Raw genomic sequence first — 25,459 nt, 5'->3', positions numbered from 1 at the left:
CACATTACACGTCAGTGCCCTGCAGATCCTGTGCACATTACACGTCAGTGCCCTGCAGATCCTGTGCACATTACACGTCAGGGCCCTGCAGATCCTGTGCACATTACACGTCAGTGCCCTGCAGATCCTGTGCACATTACACGTCAGTGCCCTGCAGATCCTGTGCACATTACACGTCAGTGCCCTGCAGATCCTGTGCACATTACACGTCAGTGCCCTGCAGATCCTGTGCACATTACACGTCAGTGCCCTGCAGATCCTGTGCACATTACACGTCAGTGCCCTGCAGATCCTGTGCACATTACACGTCAGTGCCCTGCAGATCCTGTGCACATTACACGTCAGTGCCCTGCAGATCCTGTGCACATTACACGTCAGTGCCCTGCAGATCCTGTGCACATTACACGTCAGTGCCCTGCAGATCCTGTGCACATTACACGTCAGGGCCCTGCAGATCCTGTGCACATTACACTGTCAGTGCCCTGCAGATCCTGTGCACATTACACGTCAGGGCCCTGCAGATCCTGTGCACATTACACGTCAGTGCCCTGCAGATCCTGTGCACATTACATGTCAGTGCCCTGCAGATCCTGTGCACATTACACATCAGTGCCCTGCAGATCCTGTGCACATTACACGTCAGGGCCCTGCAGATCCTGTGCACATTACACGTCAGTGCCCTGCAGATCCTGTGCACATTACATGTCAGTGCCCTGCAGATCCTGTGCACATTACATGTCAGTGCCCTGCAGATCCTGTGCACATTACATGTCAGTGCCCTGCAGATCCTGTGCACATTACATGTCAGGGCCCTGCAGATCCTGTGCACATTACAGGTCAGTGCCCTGCAGATCCTGTGCACATTACACGTCAGTGCCCTGCAGATCCTGTGCACATTACATGTCAGTGCCCTGCAGATCCTGTGCACATTACACGTCAGGGCCCTGCAGATCCTGTGCACATTACATGTCAGGGCCCTGCAGATCCTGTGCACATTACATGTCAGGGCCCTGCAGATCCTGTGCACATTACACGTCAGAGCCCTGCAGATCCTGTGCACATTACATGTCAGTGCCCTGCAGATCCTGTGCACATTACACGTCAGTGCCCTGCAGATCCTGTGCACATTACACGTCAGGGCCCTGCAGATCCTGTGCACATTACACGTCAGTGCCCTGCAGATCCTGTGCACATTACACGTCAGTGCCCTGCAGATCCTGTGCACATTACACGTCAGTGCCCTGCAGATCCTGTGCACATTACACGTCAGTGCCCTGCAGATCCTGTGCACATTACACGTCAGAGCCCTGCAGATCCTGTGCACATTACACGTCAGTGCCCTGCAGATCCTGTGCACATTACACGTCAGTGCCCTGCAGATCCTGTGCACATTACACGTCAGGGCCCTGCAGATCCTGTGCACATTACATGTCAGTGCCCTGCAGATCCTGTGCACATTACACGTCAGGGCCCTGCAGATCCTGTGCACATTACACGTCAGAGCCCTGCAGATCCTGTGCACATTACATGTCAGTGCCCTGCAGATCCTGTGCACATTACATGTCAGTGCCCTGCAGATCCTGTGCACATTACACGTCAGTGCCCTGCAGATCCTGTGCACATTACACGTCAGTGCCCTGCAGATCCTGTGCACATTACATGTCAGGGCCCTGCAGATCCTGTGCACATTACATGTCAGTGCCCTGCAGATCCTGTGCACATTACATGTCAGTGCCCTGCAGATCCTGTGCACATTACACGTCAGTGCCCTGCAGATCCTGTGCACATTACATGTCAGTGCCCTGCAGATCCTGTGCACATTACACGTCAGTGCCCTGCAGATCCTGTGCACATTACACGTCAGGGCCCTGCAGATCCTGTGCACATTACACGTCAGTGCCCTGCAGATCCTGTGCACATTACATGTCAGTGCCCTGCAGATCCTGTGCACATTACATGTCAGTGCCCTGCAGATCCTGTGCACATTACATGTCAGTGCCCTGCAGATCCTGTGCACATTACATGTCAGGGCCCTGCAGATCCTGTGCACATTACACGTCAGGGCTCTGCAGATCCTGTGCACATTACACGTCAGTGCCCTGCAGATCCTGTGCACATTACATGTCAGTGCCCTGCAGATCCTGTGCACATTACATGTCAGTGCCCTGCAGATCCTGTGCACATTACATGTCAGTGCCCTGCAGATCCTGTGCACATTACATGTCAGGGCCCTGCAGATCCTGTGCACATTACACGTCAGTGCCCTGCAGATCCTGTGCACATTACACGTCAGTGCCCTGCAGATCCTGTGCACATTACACGTCAGTGCCCTGCAGATCCTGTGCACATTACATGTCAGTGCCCTGCAGATCCTGTGCACATTACACGTCAGTGCCCTGCAGATCCTGTGCACATTACACATGTCAGGGCCCTGCAGATCCTGTGCACATTACACATTACACGTCAGTGCCCTGCAGATCCTGTGCACATTACATGTCAGTGCCCTGCAGATCCTGTGCACATTACACGTCAGTGCCCTGCAGATCCTGTGCACAATACATGTCAGTGCCCTGCAGATCCTGTGCACATTACACGTCAGTGCCCTGCAGATCCTGTGCACATTACACGTCAGTGCCCTGCAGATCCTGTGCACATTACATGTCAGGGCCCTGCAGATCCTGTGCATATTACATGTCAGTGCCCTGCAGATCCTGTGCACATTACATGTCAGTGCCCTGCAGATCCTGTGCACATTACATGTCAGGGCCCTGCAGATCCTGTGCACATTACATGTCAGGGCCCTGCAGATCCTGTGCACATTACAGGTCAGTGCCCTGCAGATCCTGTGCACATTACACGTCAGTGCCCTGCAGATCCTGTGCACATTACACGTCAGTGCCCTGCAGATCCTGTGCACATTACACGTCAGTGCCCTGCAGATCCTGTGCACATTACACGTCAGTGCCCTGCAGATCCTGTGCACATTACACGTCAGTGCCCTGCAGATCCTGTGCACATTACACGTCAGTGCCCTGCAGATCCTGTGCACATTACACGTCAGTGCCCTGCAGATCCTGTGCACATTACACGTCAGTGCCCTGCAGATCCTGTGCACATTACACGTCAGTGCCCTGCAGATCCTGTGCACATTACACGTCAGTGCCCTGCAGATCCTGTGCACATTACATGTCAGTGCCCTGCAGATCCTGTGCACATTACACGTCAGGGCCCTGCAGATCCTGTGCACATTACATGTCAGGGCCCTGCAGATCCTGTGCACATTACACGTCAGAGCCCTGCAGATCCTGTGCACATTACACGTCAGTGCCCTGCAGATCCTGTGCACATTACACGTCAGTGCCCTGCAGATCCTGTGCACATTACACGTCAGGGCCCTGCAGATCCTGTGCACATTACACGTCAGTGCCCTGCAGATCCTGTGCACATTACACGTCAGTGCCCTGCAGATCCTGTGCACATTACACGTCAGTGCCCTGCAGATCCTGTGCACATTACACGTCAGTGCCCTGCAGATCCTGTGCACATTACACGTCAGAGCCCTGCAGATCCTGTGCACATTACACGTCAGTGCCCTGCAGATCCTGTGCACATTACACGTCAGTGCCCTGCAGATCCTGTGCACATTACACGTCAGGGCCCTGCAGATCCTGTGCACATTACATGTCAGTGCCCTGCAGATCCTGTGCACATTACACGTCAGGGCCCTGCAGATCCTGTGCACATTACACGTCAGAGCCCTGCAGATCCTGTGCACATTACATGTCAGTGCCCTGCAGATCCTGTGCACATTACATGTCAGTGCCCTGCAGATCCTGTGCACATTACACGTCAGTGCCCTGCAGATCCTGTGCACATTACACGTCAGTGCCCTGCAGATCCTGTGCACATTACATGTCAGTGCCCTGCAGATCCTGTGCACATTACACGTCAGTGCCCTGCAGATCCTGTGCACATTACATGTCAGTGCCCTGCAGATCCTGTGCACATTACATGTCAGGGCCCTGCAGATCCTGTGCACATTACATGTCAGGGCCCTGCAGATCCTGTGCACATTACACGTCAGAGCCCTGCAGATCCTGTGCACATTACATGTCAGTGCCCTGCAGATCCTGTGCACATTACACGTCAGTGCCCTGCAGATCCTGTGCACATTACACGTCAGGGCCCTGCAGATCCTGTGCACATTACACGTCAGTGCCCTGCAGATCCTGTGCACATTACACGTCAGTGCCCTGCAGATCCTGTGCACATTACACGTCAGTGCCCTGCAGATCCTGTGCACATTACACGTCAGTGCCCTGCAGATCCTGTGCACATTACACGTCAGAGCCCTGCAGATCCTGTGCACATTACACGTCAGTGCCCTGCAGATCCTGTGCACATTACACGTCAGTGCCCTGCAGATCCTGTGCACATTACACGTCAGGGCCCTGCAGATCCTGTGCACATTACATGTCAGTGCCCTGCAGATCCTGTGCACATTACACGTCAGGGCCCTGCAGATCCTGTGCACATTACAGGTCAGTGCCCTGCAGATCCTGTGCACATTACACGTCAGTGCCCTGCAGATCCTGTGCACATTACATGTCAGTGCCCTGCAGATCCTGTGCACATTACACGTCAGTGCCCTGCAGATCCTGTGCACATTACACGTCAGGGCCCTGCAGATCCTGTGCACATTACATGTCAGGGCCCTGCAGATCCTGTGCACATTACATGTCAGGGCCCTGCAGATCCTGTGCACATTACAGGTCAGTGCCCTGCAGATCCTGTGCACATTACACGTCAGTGCCCTGCAGATCCTGTGCACATTACACGTCAGTGCCCTGCAGATCCTGTGCACATTACACGTCAGAGCCCTGCAGATCCTGTGCACATTACACGTCAGAGCCCTGCAGATCCTGTGCACATTACAGGTCAGTGCCCTGCAGATCCTGTGCACATTACACGTCAGTGCCCTGCAGATCCTGTGCACATTACACGTCAGTGCCCTGCAGATCCTGTGCACATTACACGTCAGTGCCCTGCAGATCCTGTGCACATTACAGGTCAGTGCCCTGCAGATCCTGTGCACATTACACGTCAGTGCCCTGCAGATCCTGTGCACATTACATGTCAGTGCCCTGCAGATCCTGTGCACATTACACGTCAGTGCCCTGCAGATCCTGTGCACATTACACGTCAGAGCCCTGCAGATCCTGTGCACATTACATGTCAGGGCCCTGCAGATCCTGTGCACATTACATGTCAGGGCCCTGCAGATCCTGTGCACATTACAGGTCAGTGCCCTGCAGATCCTGTGCACATTACACGTCAGTGCCCTGCAGATCCTGTGCACATTACACGTCAGTGCCCTGCAGATCCTGTGCACATTACACGTCAGTGCCCTGCAGATCCTGTGCACATTACACGTCAGTGCCCTGCAGATCCTGTGCACATTACACGTCAGTGCCCTGCAGATCCTGTGCACATTACACGTCAGTGCCCTGCAGATCCTGTGCACATTACACGTCAGTGCCCTGCAGATCCTGTGCACATTACACGTCAGTGCCCTGCAGATCCTGTGCACATTACACGTCAGTGCCCTGCAGATCCTGTGCACATTACACGTCAGTGCCCTGCAGATCCTGTGCACATTACATGTCAGTGCCCTGCAGATCCTGTGCACATTACACGTCAGGGCCCTGCAGATCCTGTGCACATTACATGTCAGGGCCCTGCAGATCCTGTGCACATTACACGTCAGAGCCCTGCAGATCCTGTGCACATTACACGTCAGTGCCCTGCAGATCCTGTGCACATTACACGTCAGTGCCCTGCAGATCCTGTGCACATTACACGTCAGGGCCCTGCAGATCCTGTGCACATTACACGTCAGTGCCCTGCAGATCCTGTGCACATTACACGTCAGTGCCCTGCAGATCCTGTGCACATTACACGTCAGTGCCCTGCAGATCCTGTGCACATTACACGTCAGTGCCCTGCAGATCCTGTGCACATTACACGTCAGAGCCCTGCAGATCCTGTGCACATTACACGTCAGTGCCCTGCAGATCCTGTGCACATTACACGTCAGTGCCCTGCAGATCCTGTGCACATTACACGTCAGGGCCCTGCAGATCCTGTGCACATTACATGTCAGTGCCCTGCAGATCCTGTGCACATTACACGTCAGGGCCCTGCAGATCCTGTGCACATTACACGTCAGAGCCCTGCAGATCCTGTGCACATTACATGTCAGTGCCCTGCAGATCCTGTGCACATTACATGTCAGTGCCCTGCAGATCCTGTGCACATTACACGTCAGTGCCCTGCAGATCCTGTGCACATTACACGTCAGTGCCCTGCAGATCCTGTGCACATTACATGTCAGGGCCCTGCAGATCCTGTGCACATTACACGTCAGAGCCCTGCAGATCCTGTGCACATTACATGTCAGTGCCCTGCAGATCCTGTGCACATTACATGTCAGTGCCCTGCAGATCCTGTGCACATTACACGTCAGTGCCCTGCAGATCCTGTGCACATTACATGTCAGTGCCCTGCAGATCCTGTGCACATTACACGTCAGTGCCCTGCAGATCCTGTGCACATTACACGTCAGGGCCCTGCAGATCCTGTGCACATTACACGTCAGTGCCCTGCAGATCCTGTGCACATTACATGTCAGTGCCCTGCAGATCCTGTGCACATTACATGTCAGTGCCCTGCAGATCCTGTGCACATTACATGTCAGTGCCCTGCAGATCCTGTGCACATTACATGTCAGGGCCCTGCAGATCCTGTGCACATTACAGGTCAGTGCCCTGCAGATCCTGTGCACATTACACGTCAGTGCCCTGCAGATCCTGTGCACATTACATGTCAGTGCCCTGCAGATCCTGTGCACATTACACGTCAGGGCCCTGCAGATCCTGTGCACATTACATGTCAGGGCCCTGCAGATCCTGTGCACATTACATGTCAGGGCCCTGCAGATCCTGTGCACATTACACGTCAGAGCCCTGCAGATCCTGTGCACATTACATGTCAGTGCCCTGCAGATCCTGTGCACATTACACGTCAGTGCCCTGCAGATCCTGTGCACATTACACGTCAGGGCCCTGCAGATCCTGTGCACATTACACGTCAGTGCCCTGCAGATCCTGTGCACATTACACGTCAGTGCCCTGCAGATCCTGTGCACATTACACGTCAGTGCCCTGCAGATCCTGTGCACATTACACGTCAGTGCCCTGCAGATCCTGTGCACATTACACGTCAGAGCCCTGCAGATCCTGTGCACATTACACGTCAGTGCCCTGCAGATCCTGTGCACATTACACGTCAGTGCCCTGCAGATCCTGTGCACATTACACGTCAGTGCCCTGCAGATCCTGTGCACATTACACGTCAGGGCCCTGCAGATCCTGTGCACATTACATGTCAGTGCCCTGCAGATCCTGTGCACATTACACGTCAGGGCCCTGCAGATCCTGTGCACATTACACGTCAGAGCCCTGCAGATCCTGTGCACATTACATGTCAGTGCCCTGCAGATCCTGTGCACATTACATGTCAGTGCCCTGCAGATCCTGTGCACATTACACGTCAGTGCCCTGCAGATCCTGTGCACATTACACGTCAGTGCCCTGCAGATCCTGTGCACATTACATGTCAGGGCCCTGCAGATCCTGTGCACATTACACGTCAGAGCCCTGCAGATCCTGTGCACATTACATGTCAGTGCCCTGCAGATCCTGTGCACATTACATGTCAGTGCCCTGCAGATCCTGTGCACATTACACGTCAGTGCCCTGCAGATCCTGTGCACATTACATGTCAGTGCCCTGCAGATCCTGTGCACATTACACGTCAGTGCCCTGCAGATCCTGTGCACATTACACGTCAGGGCCCTGCAGATCCTGTGCACATTACACGTCAGTGCCCTGCAGATCCTGTGCACATTACATGTCAGTGCCCTGCAGATCCTGTGCACATTACATGTCAGTGCCCTGCAGATCCTGTGCACATTACATGTCAGTGCCCTGCAGATCCTGTGCACATTACATGTCAGGGCCCTGCAGATCCTGTGCACATTACACGTCAGGGCTCTGCAGATCCTGTGCACATTACACGTCAGTGCCCTGCAGATCCTGTGCACATTACATGTCAGTGCCCTGCAGATCCTGTGCACATTACATGTCAGTGCCCTGCAGATCCTGTGCACATTACATGTCAGTGCCCTGCAGATCCTGTGCACATTACATGTCAGGGCCCTGCAGATCCTGTGCACATTACACGTCAGTGCCCTGCAGATCCTGTGCACATTACACGTCAGTGCCCTGCAGATCCTGTGCACATTACACGTCAGTGCCCTGCAGATCCTGTGCACATTACATGTCAGTGCCCTGCAGATCCTGTGCACATTACACGTCAGTGCCCTGCAGATCCTGTGCACATTACATGTCAGGGCCCTGCAGATCCTGTGCACATTACACATTACACGTCAGTGCCCTGCAGATCCTGTGCACATTACATGTCAGTGCCCTGCAGATCCTGTGCACATTACACGTCAGTGCCCTGCAGATCCTGTGCACAATACATGTCAGTGCCCTGCAGATCCTGTGCACATTACACGTCAGTGCCCTGCAGATCCTGTGCACATTACACGTCAGTGCCCTGCAGATCCTGTGCACATTACATGTCAGGGCCCTGCAGATCCTGTGCATATTACATGTCAGTGCCCTGCAGATCCTGTGCACATTACATGTCAGTGCCCTGCAGATCCTGTGCACATTACATGTCAGGGCCCTGCAGATCCTGTGCACATTACAAGTCAGAGCCCTGCAGATCCTGTGCACATTACATGTCAGTGCCCTGCAGATCCTGTGCACATTACACGTCAGTGCCCTGCAGATCCTGTGCACATTACATGTCAGGGCCCTGCAGATCCTGTGCACATTACACGTCAGTGCCCTGCAGATCCTGTGCACATTACACGTCAGTGCCCTGCAGATCCTGTGCACATTACACGTCAGGGCCCTGCAGATCCTGTGCACATTACACGTCAGTGCCCTGCAGATCCTGTGCACATTACATGTCAGTGCCCTGCAGATCCTGTGCACATTACATGTCAGGGCCCTGCAGATCCTGTGCACATTACACGTCAGTGCCCTGCAGATCCTGTGCACATTACACGTCAGTGCCCTGCAGATCCTGTGCACATTACAGGTCAGTGCCCTGCAGATCCTGTGCACATTACACGTCAGTGCCCTGCAGATCCTGTGCACATTACACGTCAGTGCCCTGCAGATCCTGTGCACATTACATGTCAGGGCCCTGCAGATCCTGTGCACATTACACATTACACGTCAGTGCCCTGCAGATCCTGTGCACATTACACGTCAGTGCCCTGCAGATCCTGTGCACATTACAGGTCAGAGCCCTGCAGATCCTGTGCACATTACACGTCAGTGCCCTGCAGATCCTGTGCACATTACAGGTCAGTGCCCTGCAGATCCTGTGCACATTACACGTCAGTGCCCTGCAGATCCTGTGCACATTACACGTCAGTGCCCTGCAGATCCTGTGCACATTACACGTCAGAGCCCTGCAGATCCTGTGCACATTACACGTCAGTGCCCTGCAGATCCTGTGCACATTACACGTCAGAGCCCTGCAGATCCTGTGCACATTACACGTCAGTGCCCTGCAGATCCTGTGCACATTACACGTCAGGGCCCTGCAGATCCTGTGCACATTACACGTCAGTGCCCTGCAGATCCTGTGCACATTACACGTCAGTGCCCTGCAGATCCTGTGCACATTACACGTCAGGGCCCTGCAGATCCTGTGCACATTACACGTCAGTGCCCTGCAGATCCTGTGCACATTACACGTCAGTGCCCTGCAGATCCTGTGCACATTACACGTCAGTGCCCTGCAGATCCTGTGCACATTACACGTCAGAGCCCTGCAGATCCTGTGCACATTACACGTCAGTGCCCTGCAGATCCTGTGCACATTACACATTACACGTCAGTGCCCTGCAGATCCTGTGCACATTACACGTCAGAGCCCTGCAGATCCTGTGCACATTACACGTCAGTGCCCTGCAGATCCTGTGCACATTACACGTCAGTGCCCTGCAGATCCTGTGCACATTACACGTCAGTGCCCTGCAGATCCTGTGCACATTACACGTCAGGGCCCTGCAGATCCTGTGCACATTACACGTCCGTGCCCTGCAGATCCTGTGCACATTACACGTCAGTGCCCTGCAGATCCTGTGCACATTACAGGTCAGAGCCCTGCAGATCCTGTGCACATTACACGTCAGAGCCCTGCAGATCCTGTGCACATTACACGTCAGGGCCCTGCAGATCCTGTGCACATTACACGTCAGGGCCCTGCAGATCCTGTGCACATTACACGTCAGGGCCCTGCAGATCCTGTGCACATTACACGTCAGAGCCCTGCAGATCCTGTGCACATTACACGTCAGTGCCCTGCAGATCCTGTGCACATTACACGTCAGGGCCCTGCAGATCCTGTGCACATTACACGTCAGTGCCCTGCAGATCCTGTGCACATTACAGGTCAGAGCCCTGCAGATCCTGTGCACATTACACGTCAGAGCCCTGCAGATCCTGTGCACATTACACGTCAGGGCCCTGCAGATCCTGTGCACATTACACGTCAGGGCCCTGCAGATCCTGTGCACATTACACGTCAGGGCCCTGCAGATCCTGTGCACATTACACGTCAGGGCCCTGCAGATCCTGTGCACATTACACGTCAGTGCCCTGCAGATCCTGTGCACATTACACGTCAGGGCCCTGCAGATCCTGTGCACATTACACATTACACATTACACGTCAGTGCCCTGCAGATCCTGTGCACATTACAGGTCAGGGCCCTGCAGATCCTGTGCACATTACACATTACACGTCAGGGCCCTGCAGATCCTGTGCACATTACACGTCAGGGCCCTGCAGATTCTGTGCACATTACACATTACACGTCAGTGCCCTGCAGATCCTGTGCACATTACACGTCAGGGCCCTGCAGATCCTGTGCACATTACACATTACACGTCAGTGCCCTGCAGATCCTGTGCACATTACACGTCAGGGCCCTGCAGATCCTGTGCACATTACACGTCAGTGCCCTGCAGATCCTGTGCACATTACACGTCAGAGCCCTGCAGATCCTGTGCACATTACACGTCAGTGCCCTGCAGATCCTGTGCACATTACATGTCAGGGCCCTGCAGATCCTGTGCACATTACACGTCAGAGCCCTGCAGATCCTGTGCACATTACATGTCAGGGCCCTGCAGATCCTGTGCACATTACATGTCAGGGCCCTGCAGATCCTGTGCACATTACACGTCAGAGCCCTGCAGATCCTGTGCACATTACACGTCAGTGCCCTGCAGATCCTGTGCACATTACACGTCAGTGCCCTGCAGATCCTGTGCACATTACACGTCAGTGCCCTGCAGATCCTGTGCACATTACACGTCAGGTCCCTGCAGATCCTGTGCACATTACACATTACACGTCAGTGCCCTGCAGATCCTGTGCACATTACATGTCAGTGCCCTGCAGATCCTGTGCACATTACACGTCAGGGCCCTGCAGATCCTGTGCACATTACACATTACACGTCAGTGCCCTGCAGATCCTGTGCACATTACACGTCAGAGCCCTGCAGATCCTGTGCACATTACACGTCAGTGCCCTGCAGATCCTGTGCACATTACACGTCAGTGCCCTGCAGATCCTGTGCACATTACACATTACACGTCAGTGCCCTGCAGATCCTGTGCACATTACATGTCAGTGCCCTGCAGATCCTGTGCACATTACACGTCAGGGCCCTGCAGATCCTGTGCACATTACACGTCAGTGCCCTGCAGATCCTGTGCACATTACACGTCAGAGCCCTGCAGATCCTGTGCACATTACACATCAGTGCCCTGCAGATCCTGTGCACATTACACGTCAGAGCCCTGCAGATCCTGTGCACATTACACATTACACGTCAGTGCCCTGCAGATCCTGTGCACATTACACGTCAGAGCCCTGCAGATCCTGTGCACATTACACGTCAGTGCCCTGCAGATCCTGTGCACATTACACGTCAGTGCCCTGCAGATCCTGTGCACATTACACATTACACGTCAGTGCCCTGCAGATCCTGTGCACATTACATGTCAGTGCCCTGCAGATCCTGTGCACATTACACGTCAGGGCCCTGCAGATCCTGTGCACATTACACGTCAGTGCCCTGCAGATCCTGTGCACATTACACGTCAGAGCCCTGCAGATCCTGTGCACATTACACGTCAGTGCCCTGCAGATTCTGTGCACATTACACGTCAGAGCCCTGCAGATCCTGTGCACATTACATGTCAGGGCCCTGCAGATCCTGTGCACATTACACGTCAGTGCCCTGCAGATCCTGTGCACATTACACGTCAGTGCCCTGCAGATCCTGTGCACATTACACGTCAGTGCCCTGCAGATCCTGTGCACATTACACGTCAGTGCCCTGCAGATCCTGTGCACATTACACGTCAGTGCCCTGCAGATCCTGTGCACATTACACGTCAGTGCCCTGCAGATCCTGTGCACATTACACGTCAGGTCCCTGCAGATCCTGTGCACATTACACATTACACGTCAGTGCCCTGCAGATCCTGTGCACATTACATGTCAGTGCCCTGCAGATCCTGTGCACATTACACGTCAGGGCCCTGCAGATCCTGTGCACATTACACATTACACGTCAGTGCCCTGCAGATCCTGTGCACATTACAGGTCAGGGCCCTGCAGATCCTGTGCACATTACACGTCAGTGCCCTGCAGATCCTGTGCACATTACACGTCAGTGCCCTGCAGATCCTGTGCACATTACACGTCAGTGCCCTGCAGATCCTGTGCACATTACACGTCAGTGCCCTGCAGATCCTGTGCACATTACACGTCAGTGCCCTGCAGATCCTGTGCACATTACACATTACACGTCAGGGCCCTGCAGATCCTGTGCACATTACATGTCAGGGCCCTGCAGATCCTGTGCACATTACATGTCAGGGCCCTGCAGATCCTGTGCACATTACACGTCAGGGCCCTGCAGATCCTGTTCACATTACACGTCAGTGCCCTGCAGATCCTGTGCACATTACACGTCAGTGCCCTGCAGATCCTGTGCACATTACACGTCAGTGCCCTGCAGATCCTGTGCACATTACATGTCAGTGCCCTGCAGATCCTGTGCACATTACACGTCAGTGCCCTGCAGATCCTGTGCACATTACACGTCAGGTCCCTGCAGATCCTGTGCACATTACACATTACACGTCAGTGCCCTGCAGATCCTGTGCACATTACATGTCAGTGCCCTGCAGATCCTGTGCACATTACACGTCAGGGCCCTGCAGATCCTGTGCACATTACACATTACACGTCAGTGCCCTGCAGATCCTGTGCACATTACAGGTCAGTGCCCTGCAGATCCTGTGTACATTACACGTCAGTGCCCTGCAGATCCTGTGCACATTACACGTCAGTGCCCTGCAGATCCTGTGCACATTACACGTCAGAGCCCTGCAGATCCTGTGCACATTACATGTCAGGGCCCTGCAGATCCTGTGCACATTACATGTCAGGGCCCTGCAGATCCTGTGCACATTACACGTCAGGGCCCTGCAGATCCTGTGCACATTACACGTCAGTGCCCTGCAGATCCTGTGCACATTACACGTCAGTGCCCTGCAGATCCTGTGCACATTACACGTCAGTGCCCTGCAGATCCTGTGCACATTACACGTCAGTGCCCTGCAGATCCTGTGCACATTACACGTCAGTGCCCTGCAGATCCTGTGCACATTACACGTCAGGTCCCTGCAGATCCTGTGCACATTACACATTACACGTCAGTGCCCTGCAGATCCTGTGCACATTACATGTCAGTGCCCTGCAGATCCTGTGCACATTACATGTCAGGGCCCTGCAGATCCTGTGCACATTACACATCAGTGCCCTGCAGATCCTGTGCACATTACACATTACACGTCAGTGCCCTGCAGATCCTGTGCACATTACACGTCAGGGCCCTGCAGATTCTGTGCACATTAGGCCTGGGACATAGAGTGTTTAAGCGCGCTGAGGCGCGCTCCTGCTCTGCCTCGCCTGCTGAAAATGGGGCTTTTCCCTGTCCTTGCAGACGAGACAGTGAGCGCACTCTGGGGGCGGGGCGGAGGCATGCCAGGAGGCGGGGCTAGCCCCCCGGTCCCATTGGATGGGAGCGGTCACGTGACCGCCCCTCCGAGCGGCAAATTTCAAACCTGCCGGTCTCAGCAAAGTTTCTCAGCCTCCGCACGCATCAGCGCGCATGCGGAGGGAGAAACTATAGCCACGCTGAGGACAGATGCAGGGGTTTTGTGCATCTGCTCAGCGCGGCTCAGCCCGCCTCAGTGAGCTTAAAACTCACTATGTCCCAGGCCTTAGGCTGCGGTCCCAGTAATGTCTGTGACACGCGCGCCCGGCGGGGGGGGGGGGGGGGGGGGAGGGGTTTGAGGCGGGGCGTGGCTAACCGCGATCTGCGGTCTGACAGGGAGCTTGCGACGGGAGGGGGCGTGGTCGGGGATTTGCAGGGGCGTGGCCATTACGTCACGCGGCTAGTGCGCCCTCATTGGGTGAACCGCCGGTGGGGGCGTGGCCACGCCTCCGTCGCAGGGTTTGAACTCAATTTCATGGAGTTGAAAAAAACCCTGCAGCACGGCGCGGCTGCACCTTCAGCGTGACGGTGAGTACTGGGCCCTCCCCCATTGAGGGGCGCTGCTTACACGCACAGCGCACGCCGAGCCGTGCGCTGTGGCAGTGACTGCAGAGCCTGTGCACATTAAAGCCGCAGCCTCACATTGCAAAGATTTTTCTTTAAGAAATTGCGTTACTTTCCCTTTTCCCTCCTCAGAAAATTCCCCTTTAACTGCTACAAAACTGGATCAAAACGGACGCAAAAAACAGCATCAGATTTATCTAAGAAAAGGGATCCACATCGAAAGCGAGGGGATTCTTTACTATGAGAATTCTGCTGCACTTTTTCTGACCAATTTTAGTTCCGGTTTTGAAGCCGGGAGACTTTGGTGAGCGGTGTAAACCCAATCATCCGTACACATGGCCCCCATTGTGAAACGCCTCATGACGCGGCCATTACATGTTTAATTCGAGCTTTTAGGGCATGGTCCTTAAGTAGCGCTTAAAGAATTCAATATGTACTGTAAATTCTGCTTGGCTCTTTGGAGTAACGCTTCAGGTTGAAAAGCTATTAAATCTCTTAATCCTTTCGGTGTCGTGGGTGGGGTGAGGAGGCAGAAACGCGCTGCGCTCCTCTGGCAAAACAAAGGGTTACAGAAGCAGCAGAAGAGGGTACGGAGTGCAAGTCGTCTCCACGATGCTAGCACAAGAGCTTTAGTTTCAGAGGAACAAAAACCCATGATTATGCATTTAAAGGAGTCTGAAAATAATATGAAAAATGAGAACGTCTTTAAAAACAGTGAAAAATGACGCCCGCTCCAATCTGAAAGTGCGACAGTATGAAAAGTGATGAAGTCACTATTAATACCTCTAGTAATACAGTATCATGAGTATCACCAGGAGCAAAGTTACCCGCAGACAAGCAACTAATACTGTAGAGCAATGTTTCCCAACTCCAGTCCTAAGGGAACCCCAACAGGTCAGGTCTTAAGGATATCCCCGCTCCAGCACAGGTGGGTTAATCAGCAGCTCAGTCATTTTGACTGAGCCACCGGTGCTGAAGCAGGGATATCCTTAAGACCTGACCTGTTGGGGTTCCCTGTGGACTGGAGTTGGGAAACACTGCTGTAGAGCACGAATGGCTAACTCCAGTCCTAAATTGCCACCAACAAATCAGATTTTAAAGATATCCCTGCTTCAGCACAGGTGGCTCAATTGAGCCACCTGTGCTGAAGCAGGGATATCCTGAAAACCTGGCCTGTTAGTGGCCCTTGAGGACTATTGGACTGTAGAGTACAGAGAAGAAGTAGGAAATTAAGTGGTCATGGATGAGCAATGTGTGTGCCATTAATGATGTCATAGCTTTATACTGTGAGTTAAGTGTAGCAAGTGGGGTAATGGTTGGGGAGGACCCCAGATGCAGGCAACTATGGAAAAGAGACTCCCAAACAGCGCTCTTTCACCATGCCTGACTTTTGTAATATCCAACTCTGTCATATGCAACACCCATCAAACTGTTAAATCGTGCCTGCCAGCCAATGGGCTTGGCTGCGGATCAAAGTCCTAACACTACAACTTAAAGGTGCTATTAACATAGAGACCTTCCACCTGAGGATTTAATCGCTATTTAGTGTTTGAAGCAAGATAAAACAAGTGATTAAAGCCACGGTAAGTTCCAAGAGAGGCATGCTGGCGAGTCGGGAAGAACCTTTGGAAATCGTTAGTGGATCAGTCCTGGGGGAATGAACACTGCAGTCTGTGCAGGAAAGCAGAGATGTATTTGAACCCCGCGCGACAACGTTTCAGAGTGTGAGCCTTTACATACTGATCTATACAAATGTTTGAGAGGCTTCACGCTGCTACAAGATCATTCAAATAAATCCGGTTTTGGCAGGCCAATCCAAATATTATATTGGTTAGTTATTGACCATGTATGTAGCCTAACATCTACAATGCATTGTGAGCAGTATCACTTGTAAAAATATACTGACAGTTGAACGGATTCAAATGGAATATTCTGTATCCTGTGTGGTTAAATAACTGAAGATCTGTTTAATATGTTTTTCAAATTCATGCCTCTAGGCCAAAACACCTCGCTGCACAAGGACAAACAAAACTACTCGCCTATTCTGCTTTTGTAAGTACAATATAGAGGAATACTTCAGGAATAATGCAATGATGCCTATGATGAGCCTGTGTGCGTAAAGCTCCCGGTCGAATGAGCAAAGCAAATATTATTTCACAACATTTCTATCGCAAAATACAGTATATTGAATCATGCCCCAAAGCTTTTGGAAGCTCTGTAATAAATTCTTGTTTTTCCTTTAGTTAGGGGTATAATTTCTCTTTATACGTCTGCAGTAAATAATCACTAAAAACAATGAAAAACAGTTTTAATAAGAAACAAAATGTTCCGTTTAAGCTATGAGGAAAAAAAATAAAAAAATAAAAAAAGATGTGTGTGTCAGATTGATTCAGTGCCATTCTGATAGTTATAACGCAGAAGCTGCAGAATCACCGTGTTCTTTCAAAGTAAATTCAGTTGACCGGGGAGGGGGGGGAGCTTTAATACTACTAATACATTTATTTATTCTTCCCTGAAATACTTACAATTAATTCTACACAACAGACAGAGCTGGGCTTCAAGAAGGTTACGACCACATCAAAGGCCAGTGTCTTTACCACCAATCCAGAACAACGTGCGGTGATGTGTAACTTGTGACCCTTGGACAATCAAGGTCAGCAACCTTTAAATTACTTTACAGTGGCAACATGTCAGAGATTTAGGTCAGCAACACACAAGACATGGGTTAAAACTCATGTTCTCGTAGCGCCACTAATGATCAGAAAGATTGATTTTTGTTTGTATTAATTGCCTGTATTTTTCACTAATCCAGTAATTATCTATGATGCTACCAATTATGAGTAATGAAAGACAAATGTATTAAGTGCAATGTGCATGGCAGAACACAGAACGTTTAGGTGCCTTTATGTTACAAGCTTTCTGGATGCCACACCGACATGTTACCTTTCCTGCCAGGTGCATAACACGTACATTATGTGTCATTAACTGAATCTGCTCAGTTTGATGAAAGGAAACTGGAAGCTACTCTAAATTGTAAGGCCAGGTTTGAAATAGGTTACTCCACACACAGATTACTATATGAATGTTATGGGCATGGAGTCAAGTACATTTGGAGAGTAGTAGTATTGTGCCTCAGTAAAGAACAGCAGAACCCTATTAAAAGGAGGAGAACAATGACTTTGCTGTTCTCGTTTCAGAGGGTGTGCAACAGGAACAGAACCTCTTACATTGAGCTGTCGGATTGTGATAGTGCTTATTTCTATGTATCATCATTACACCTTCCCCCCTGGTCGCAGCGTAATATAAGGGCTTCATCTGGTGGCACACTGGCCAGGGGCAACCCCAAGTGGATTTCACGTGGCCCCTTAATAAATGAAGGGGGTTTTGAATCAAAGTCCCAAAACTGGAGAGGAAAATAGCACCCGATTTCTGAAGACAAAAAAAATATCCATTGCTTTCAATAGTTCTTTTTCTTTGATAAATCTGGTGCTATATTTTGCCCCAATGTTCATTCGATGCAGGTAGCCAGAAAGCAGCTGAGCGGTATTGTAGGAGGTGGGGTTGTGTGAGGGAAACACAATCAGATTTTTTATGCACACATTACAGCTTTTAATCACGGTTTGTCATTGCTTGGAAGTGGGACATTTGTGGCTTAACAAATTTCAAGGGGCTTATTCCAAATGATCCGAAGCGGCTGATTTGGCAGAAAACGGCCAACCCCCCCCCCCCCCCCCCATTGAAAAGAATAGAATAAGCCTGAACCCCTTCTTCATTTGGTTCTGAGGACATTGGCATAAAGGAAGTAGGAACAATGGTTTAACAGTAAAATAACCCAATCTGTATAATATAAAAAAAAAACTAATTATTTTTATTTATAAAATGTTTTACCAGGAAGTGATACATTGAGAGTTACCTCTCGTTTTCAAGTATGTCCTGGGCACAGAGCTATAACAATACACGATTACATTAAAAGAACAGAGGTATACAGTCAATTCAGACATTTAATATTTGAAATCAGGGGGTCCTCCCCATGGTAACCTTTCAGTTCCCAGAGATACTTGTACATATCGGGTTTAATTAAAGTACCCTCCTGGAGAAACAACATGGCCGGCAAATCTTGTGGGATCTGCCAGATAATAGGAAGTTGCAAGGTCATCGATTGCGGCTTCCTATAGATTCCTGGTCGATGCCAGAGGCCATGCAGTTTCCTCCATGTTGAACACCTACAATGTCACCAGTGATCATCTCGGGAACTGGAGGGTCCCCCATCACTGAAAATAGTGCACGCCAGCACCGCAAACCCCCTCGGTTCGCAGTGTGTGAAATACAGGTTTTCCTTATTTGCAGGATTGCTGCATTAAGGACTTAAAGTATTATATGTGGATGAGAAACCAACTACAAACGTCATCATCTCTCTCTAAAAACTACTGCTACAAGGGCTGGGGAGTGGCAATTCCAGTCTTGCAATTTTAATTTACTGCATTTAGGCTGCCTATTTGATATAGTCTGTATTAGAAAACTCTTAAATGTTTGGGGCAGAGAAACATAATGTGATGCGATTATCTTGTTAAAGTAGTTGAGATTGATGCAAAGGAAACAACAGCATTGAACTAAACTACAAAGATGGGTAAGGCAGTTATTGAGTGTGTCACACCGTTCAGTCTTAATGTTACTCGTATGTTAGTATTTCCTCCAACCCATGATGGTTGATGGTTGCCATTTCTTTAATGGGATCAAGATAAAGTTAAACGTAGGTGTTTTGCACACGTTGAGAATAGAACCATGTGGTCACCAAAGCTCAAGTACAAAACCTATATATCATTTTTAAGTTGGCAAAATAAAACGGTACCAGCCACCTGTAATAAATCACTAAAAACTTTACCCAAAACTAATGTGGAAAAGAAAATGTTCTAGTATTACTGATTTCAATCATTTTGTACCCGCATGGAAAAGCTCTAAGGTGTTACAGACCAAGAAAATATCAGTTGCGGCCTCGGAGGCTCTTCCCCAGCAGCTGACTTGTTAGTTAGTTAAAATGAATTGTAGGTAATGGATTATAAAAAATAAAAATGATCTGGAGAGCAGAAAACTCTGAGCTGGTAAAGACGAGCCATCGTTTCTGAATAACCTTTGTACTGATGTGTTGTAATCAAAGCCTTGAATGATCACTGGTCCTCTGAAGGATGGATTACACGTTACTGGGGACTGGAACCAGATAGCCCACTGAATAGCACTTTGACCCTTGCGACCTTATTACATCATACATTGCAGAAGTCTTATTTCAGGAGTTAGACATTCCAGAAAACATTTTTCAATTGATTGATGTACTGTACAACGTGTTTAGGGTTCTCCGGAAGATATGGGACTTTATGGGGACTTCGCAGGCACTCTGGGGACTTCGCAGGCACTCCCAGCAGTTTGGTTGTGCATTCCCAAAATCTACGTGCTTCTGGTATACGGCTGATTGATAATCATGAAAGGCTTTCGTGTTGATTATTCTACAAATTCTATGTTGCTCTTCAACCAGAGTAGACAACAAAACGAATATATTAAACACAGCCACCTACTCACTTTGTATGTGATAGGAACATTACATTGTCTGTGTTTGGATAGAAAAAGTAGAACGAATGCAAGGAACTTGAAAGTGCCTTCTCTGACAAAATAAACGTTGCAATTTGAGGTTGACTTATGTTGAAAGATCATGCTTTGTCAGTCAAGTGTAATTACCTAGTCAAACCGGTAAAACAAACGCAGAAATTAAATGAATGAATTGAATGGATGTACACCATCGCAGAGAAAGAAAACCTTTCAGCTTTATTTATACATTTTCTAGAACCAGGCATTGGATACCTATGCTGTGGGCCCCCCGGGCAACTGCCCAGCGTGCCCATACGTTAAGACGGCCCTGCTCCTGTCCTTACACTGGGAACTAGTGATTAGCACAGGCCAGTGGGCACTGCCATAAGGCAGCTCAGGAAGTGTGAAGATGCAATATCTCCACTCCCTCTGCACACTTTGGAGAGAAGGAAGAGTGGGCTACTGAGGTGGCCATTGGTTGTGGGCCGCAGGTAAAGCTCCCAAGGGCTGCATTTGGTCCAAGGGCTGCCTGTTGTCCCCCAATTTCATAGAGGTTTAAATTCCGTGTCACGCAGCACAATAGGAAGCCATGACACATAACAATGTGGCTTCCTATTGGCCCGCGCTACACGGCACATTTAAACCTCCATTTTGTTTCCTCTGGAGAGGATGCTACCGGCGGCACATTTCCCGGGAAGGATCCTGGGAAGCAGAGGGTTGAATGCGGTTCAGCTCAGAGACCCCCTTGCTTCCAATACATATAAAGAAAAAGGAGGGGGGTACAGAATAATACACTAAATGCTCCTTTAACATTGCACGATATAATGTTAACCATTTATGCTCAATTAGAGCAAGAAAGAAAAACTATGTACGGGTAGGGAGTATTTTGTGCAAAAAAATATATTTAAAAAAAAGGGGGGGGAATAAAACCGTGTTTTAGAAACTGAATTGCTGCGGTCCGTGTTTTTTATCCGCCCTTATGTTTTGCATATGCTTACATCAAGTTACGGTTCACTTCCTTTTCACTGTGAATTATAGATGACACCGAGGTATTTTCAGCCTCCCTTTTGTGTACTTGAACCATCCATAAATGGATCTGGGCGGCTCCTTTAATTGTCCTGGTATTGCTCTTCACTTGGATTCAGAGCAGATGGAATCTGAACGTGTTGCACACACCTTGCTTGGCTGCTGCCCAGATGCTGTCTTTTCCCGCTGCACCCGGGCAATGCTTAGCTCTTCTAGAATGGCTACTGACAGTTTTAGAGACACACCTAAACCAGGGTAGGGCTTGATATGTAATCCGCAGGTACAACTAACTCACAGTTACTCAACATTGTGGAATGGAAGAGGGCAAGGTGGTGAGAGGGAGGAGCGTGGAAGAGTTAGATTAAAAAGTAATTTATCACCAGTTACGGCCTAAAATACAACTGTGCAAATCAATGTGTGTACATTTCAAAAAACCTGAACTACATATATTAGAGCTGCAATCAAGTGAAAGCACTCAGCTATGTGACACATTTATACACTTTTTTTTTTGTAAAGTAAGTTTTCAATTTAGGTTAGTAATCCAAATTCCAGATTATGGGTCATTTAAGGTCTTGCTTCTAATAAAAGGTCTGAATACTGTTTTAGTGTCACAATTGAAGTGGCCAAGCGCTTTGTTATATGGAAGGTGTCAGTAATTTCAAAATAATCTGGATGACAAAGAAAAATTATTTTTACATTATAGATCAAGCTGAAAAAATGGAACGTCACAGAAACATATGTATAGTATCTTTCATATAACAAGGTTCACAGTGACTTTATAAGAGCAATAGAAACGTGCAGCCACCTTCTCAGGCTCTGATCTGCATGGCATCCTCCTATGTGAATGGCGGGGGAGCTTTAAACATAATAAACTTGTTTAAAGTAATAAAAGTCTAATAAATATTACTTTGAGGCCATCTACAATAAGGGAAACTGCAAAGACAGTAGTTATAAGAAATCGATTGTAACGGCGCTAATTTATGAACATGTCCTAAAGTAAGTGCAATATATATATATAATAATAACCTCTAACAGAAATAAATATCTTAAAGTGAATAGTTGACGTGAACTTTGATCAATTAGTAAATATAGTGAAAATTCCACCACCCAGTGTAAAGGTGCTAATAGAAAAGCTACTCAAAACCCTTCTACAGACTGTTCTCTTAGTCTGTTCGGTTCCAGAATCCTTCAAAGATTCAGGGGAGCGCCAGTGTTCACGTAGTCATATGCAAGGGAATAATAAAAACAACATAGTGTGGTACAGCAACAACCCGGTGTAACTTGTGTTGATATGTTTTACTTGTGATGATCTCTAATACAATTTGAGACATATTGCGCTATTTGGTTTCTCTTCTTATTTCTGGGACATACGAATCACGCCTGAGAGGAAGAGAAAGGGGTCTGTGTTCGTGGATATCCTGATTTATTGCTCAGTTCAGAGAGAGGAGTGTCTCTGTTATGCCTTTTTAATAAGAAGAAAAGTGTGAGTGGATTATCTTTTCACCTTAAAGAAAGTTACACCGGGTTGTTACTGTACTACACTGTTGTTTTTATTATTCCTTTGCATATGACGACGTGAACATTGGCGCTCCCCTGAATCTTTGAAGAAAACTGCAAAGACAGTCTGTTCTTCAATACAAAAAAATGGAAACTTCTTTTTACAGAAGAGAGATATACTGTATTTTGCTCATCAACCACGTGTTGTGTGATTTTGCTATTAAGGTAACATTGGACCAGAAGGGCCTCCGAGCAATGCTTTTGCCCATCCCTGTTGAACTGGATATATTTTAAGTATCAAATTAGCAGTTTAATCAATACGCAAGATTATTGATCTGAAGTTATTTCTAATCGAATTCAGGGATAAAATACCATGTGGCCTTTATGCTGATGAAAATAGGAGTCGTATTCCTTATTCCTCCACAAGTAAAGGAGATGCAGAATAATTATTTTTAAGTATAGGTCGTCAATGCTCATTCGTGGGTTGTTGTAATTTATCATGTCATGTCCAGTTACAACAATGCACCTCTCATCTGCTGTTTGTATGCTGATGCTTCAGAAAAGGGGACTGGAATTTCAACACAGGTGTTATCTGAGATCTTGTTTTCAGAAAGCACTCTGTGAATTCCAAAGTCTCATAGAGAGAACAACAAACTAATCCACCTGCTTGAGGTACAAGTCTGGGCAGGCTTCCACCTGTGTAAGGTCATCAGACGGTAGGTCTATTAAGCCCTGTAGTGGAATGTGCAGATCAGGAGCAGGTTTGGAAGATATGAGGGGATAAATGTAGGAACGCCAGCCTTTATGACAACGAACATCGGTGTAATAATCAGACCTGGTCTATCACAAATACCTTCCTGGGATTACTAGGAAAAGTCTGTTACATGTCCTGGAGAGCTAAAAACAAAGATGTGGCCCTTGTCTTTAAGCATTAAATACTATGCGGTACACTGATGACCTGGAGGGATTTCAGAACTATGTTATCCATACAGAAGAGACAATGAAATAAAGGAAAAGGGTTGCATATCCAATCTATCGTAAGTCTGGTTCACATACTACCTGTGTAGATAAGTTTATCTGTTTGATGAGGTAATTCAAATGTTAACATTATATTAAGAAAAAAACAGTACATAATGTTATAATGTTACACGGTAATAGAAATCTAAACTAGTTCTGTTGGAAATGCAAATGCATTCCAGTCGTAAAATCCCTATGTGATGTCGGTCAAGATATAGAACTATAATCTACTTTAGCCGCCAACAACGCGACTATATATAAAAGTTTGAAAAATGTCCCAATAAAAATAAATCCATTCACATATTTGCCAATTGTTACTCACATAAATAAGTCCGGAGTAGTAGCGGTCCTTTAGATTGTGTAGGACAGATGCCTCGTTCAAGCAGGTCAGTTCCGCCATGTCCTCGACCTTGGTAAACTTGGGTGGGTTCATTTTCTGGACGTCATCCTTGTTGATCACCACCTTTTTGCCATTCTCGGCCAGCTCCACCACTACCTCATCCCCGCGCTCCTCCTTCACGCTGGCTGCTTCAAACCCATGCTTTTCGGACGGCACCCACACCTGCCGCTTCGCTGTCCAGTCAGCCTGCGTGGCAGTGTTGCCCATAAGGTTGCGGTCCACGAATAGATAGCGCTCTGCATCATCTTTGTTGGAATTTCGAGATGACATCTTGGCAGATGCTAATCAGGATCCTAAAACACAAAGAGATATACACATTTAGCCAACCAGAATGCTATATATGCATCATAATATTTGTTAAAACCATTACTAATTGTATTATATCTACTTTTATAATTCTGCAAATGTGCAAGGGGCAAAGCATGAGCATACAGAGCTGTATGATCATTTGTTAAACATGACAAGTGACAGATGGGCTATAACACAATATAACTTGGGGAGTACGTGAGGGATTGAGGAGGCCATAGGCTAAATGGCATTTGAATAAAAGCCAAATGTGGGAGGGACAGGAAGTGAGGAAATCACCCTGAAAACGAGAAAGCTATATGAAGGGCTTTGGAAAATCTAACTCAATCTCCACATGGCAAGGAAGTGCGTGTTCCCTTGGTATGTAACAATGGCCTATGTGTGTGGTTCATATAAACTCTAGTGGTCCCTGACTTCCCTTTGACTGCAAGGAAAGCTTGGCATTAGGAAATGGAAAAGAACAGCTCACAGTCCTAAAGCAGCAGGATTGCCCAAAGACTGATGAATGTCATCAGCCACAGCTGAAAAAGCAGCTATAATAAGACCTCGCACCAAATTAAGCTTCCTTAATTACGATGTGATGACTCATTTCAGTGGTCTTCTCTTTGCAAAAAGCATTTCCAAAGAATATACAAAACAAACGTAATTTTAAATACAACCACAGCACCCGGATTATCTCCTTAGAAACGATTTATTCAACAGGCTAGTGGAATCAACATAGGAGATCCTACACAAAGTGCTAAGCAAGCCTGGTACAAGCAACATCAGACTCCAGTTTTC

General features: G+C 48.9%; 1 protein-coding gene across 6 annotated transcripts in view; it reads right to left on the bottom strand.

Annotated features, from left to right (window-relative positions):
- LOC142497458 (myosin-10-like) overlaps positions 1 to 25,459 on the bottom strand; it is a 148,021-nt gene that overhangs the window by 69,451 nt on the left and 53,111 nt on the right. For all 6 annotated transcript variants that reach the window (XM_075605270.1, XM_075605269.1, XM_075605271.1 and 3 more), the window contains exon 2: positions 24,296 to 24,666. In XM_075605270.1, the coding sequence (XP_075461385.1) occupies positions 24,296 to 24,643 (348 nt within the window). In that variant the 5' untranslated portion in view covers positions 24,644 to 24,666. The remainder of the gene's footprint in view (positions 1 to 24,295; positions 24,667 to 25,459) is intronic.

Source organism: Ascaphus truei, chromosome 6 (genome assembly GCF_040206685.1).
Source record: "Ascaphus truei isolate aAscTru1 chromosome 6, aAscTru1.hap1, whole genome shotgun sequence".
Classification (NCBI taxonomy): domain Eukaryota; kingdom Metazoa; phylum Chordata; class Amphibia; order Anura; family Ascaphidae; genus Ascaphus; species Ascaphus truei.
Note: the sequence above shows the minus strand (reverse complement) of the source record. Positions and strands in the feature narration are given on the sequence as shown.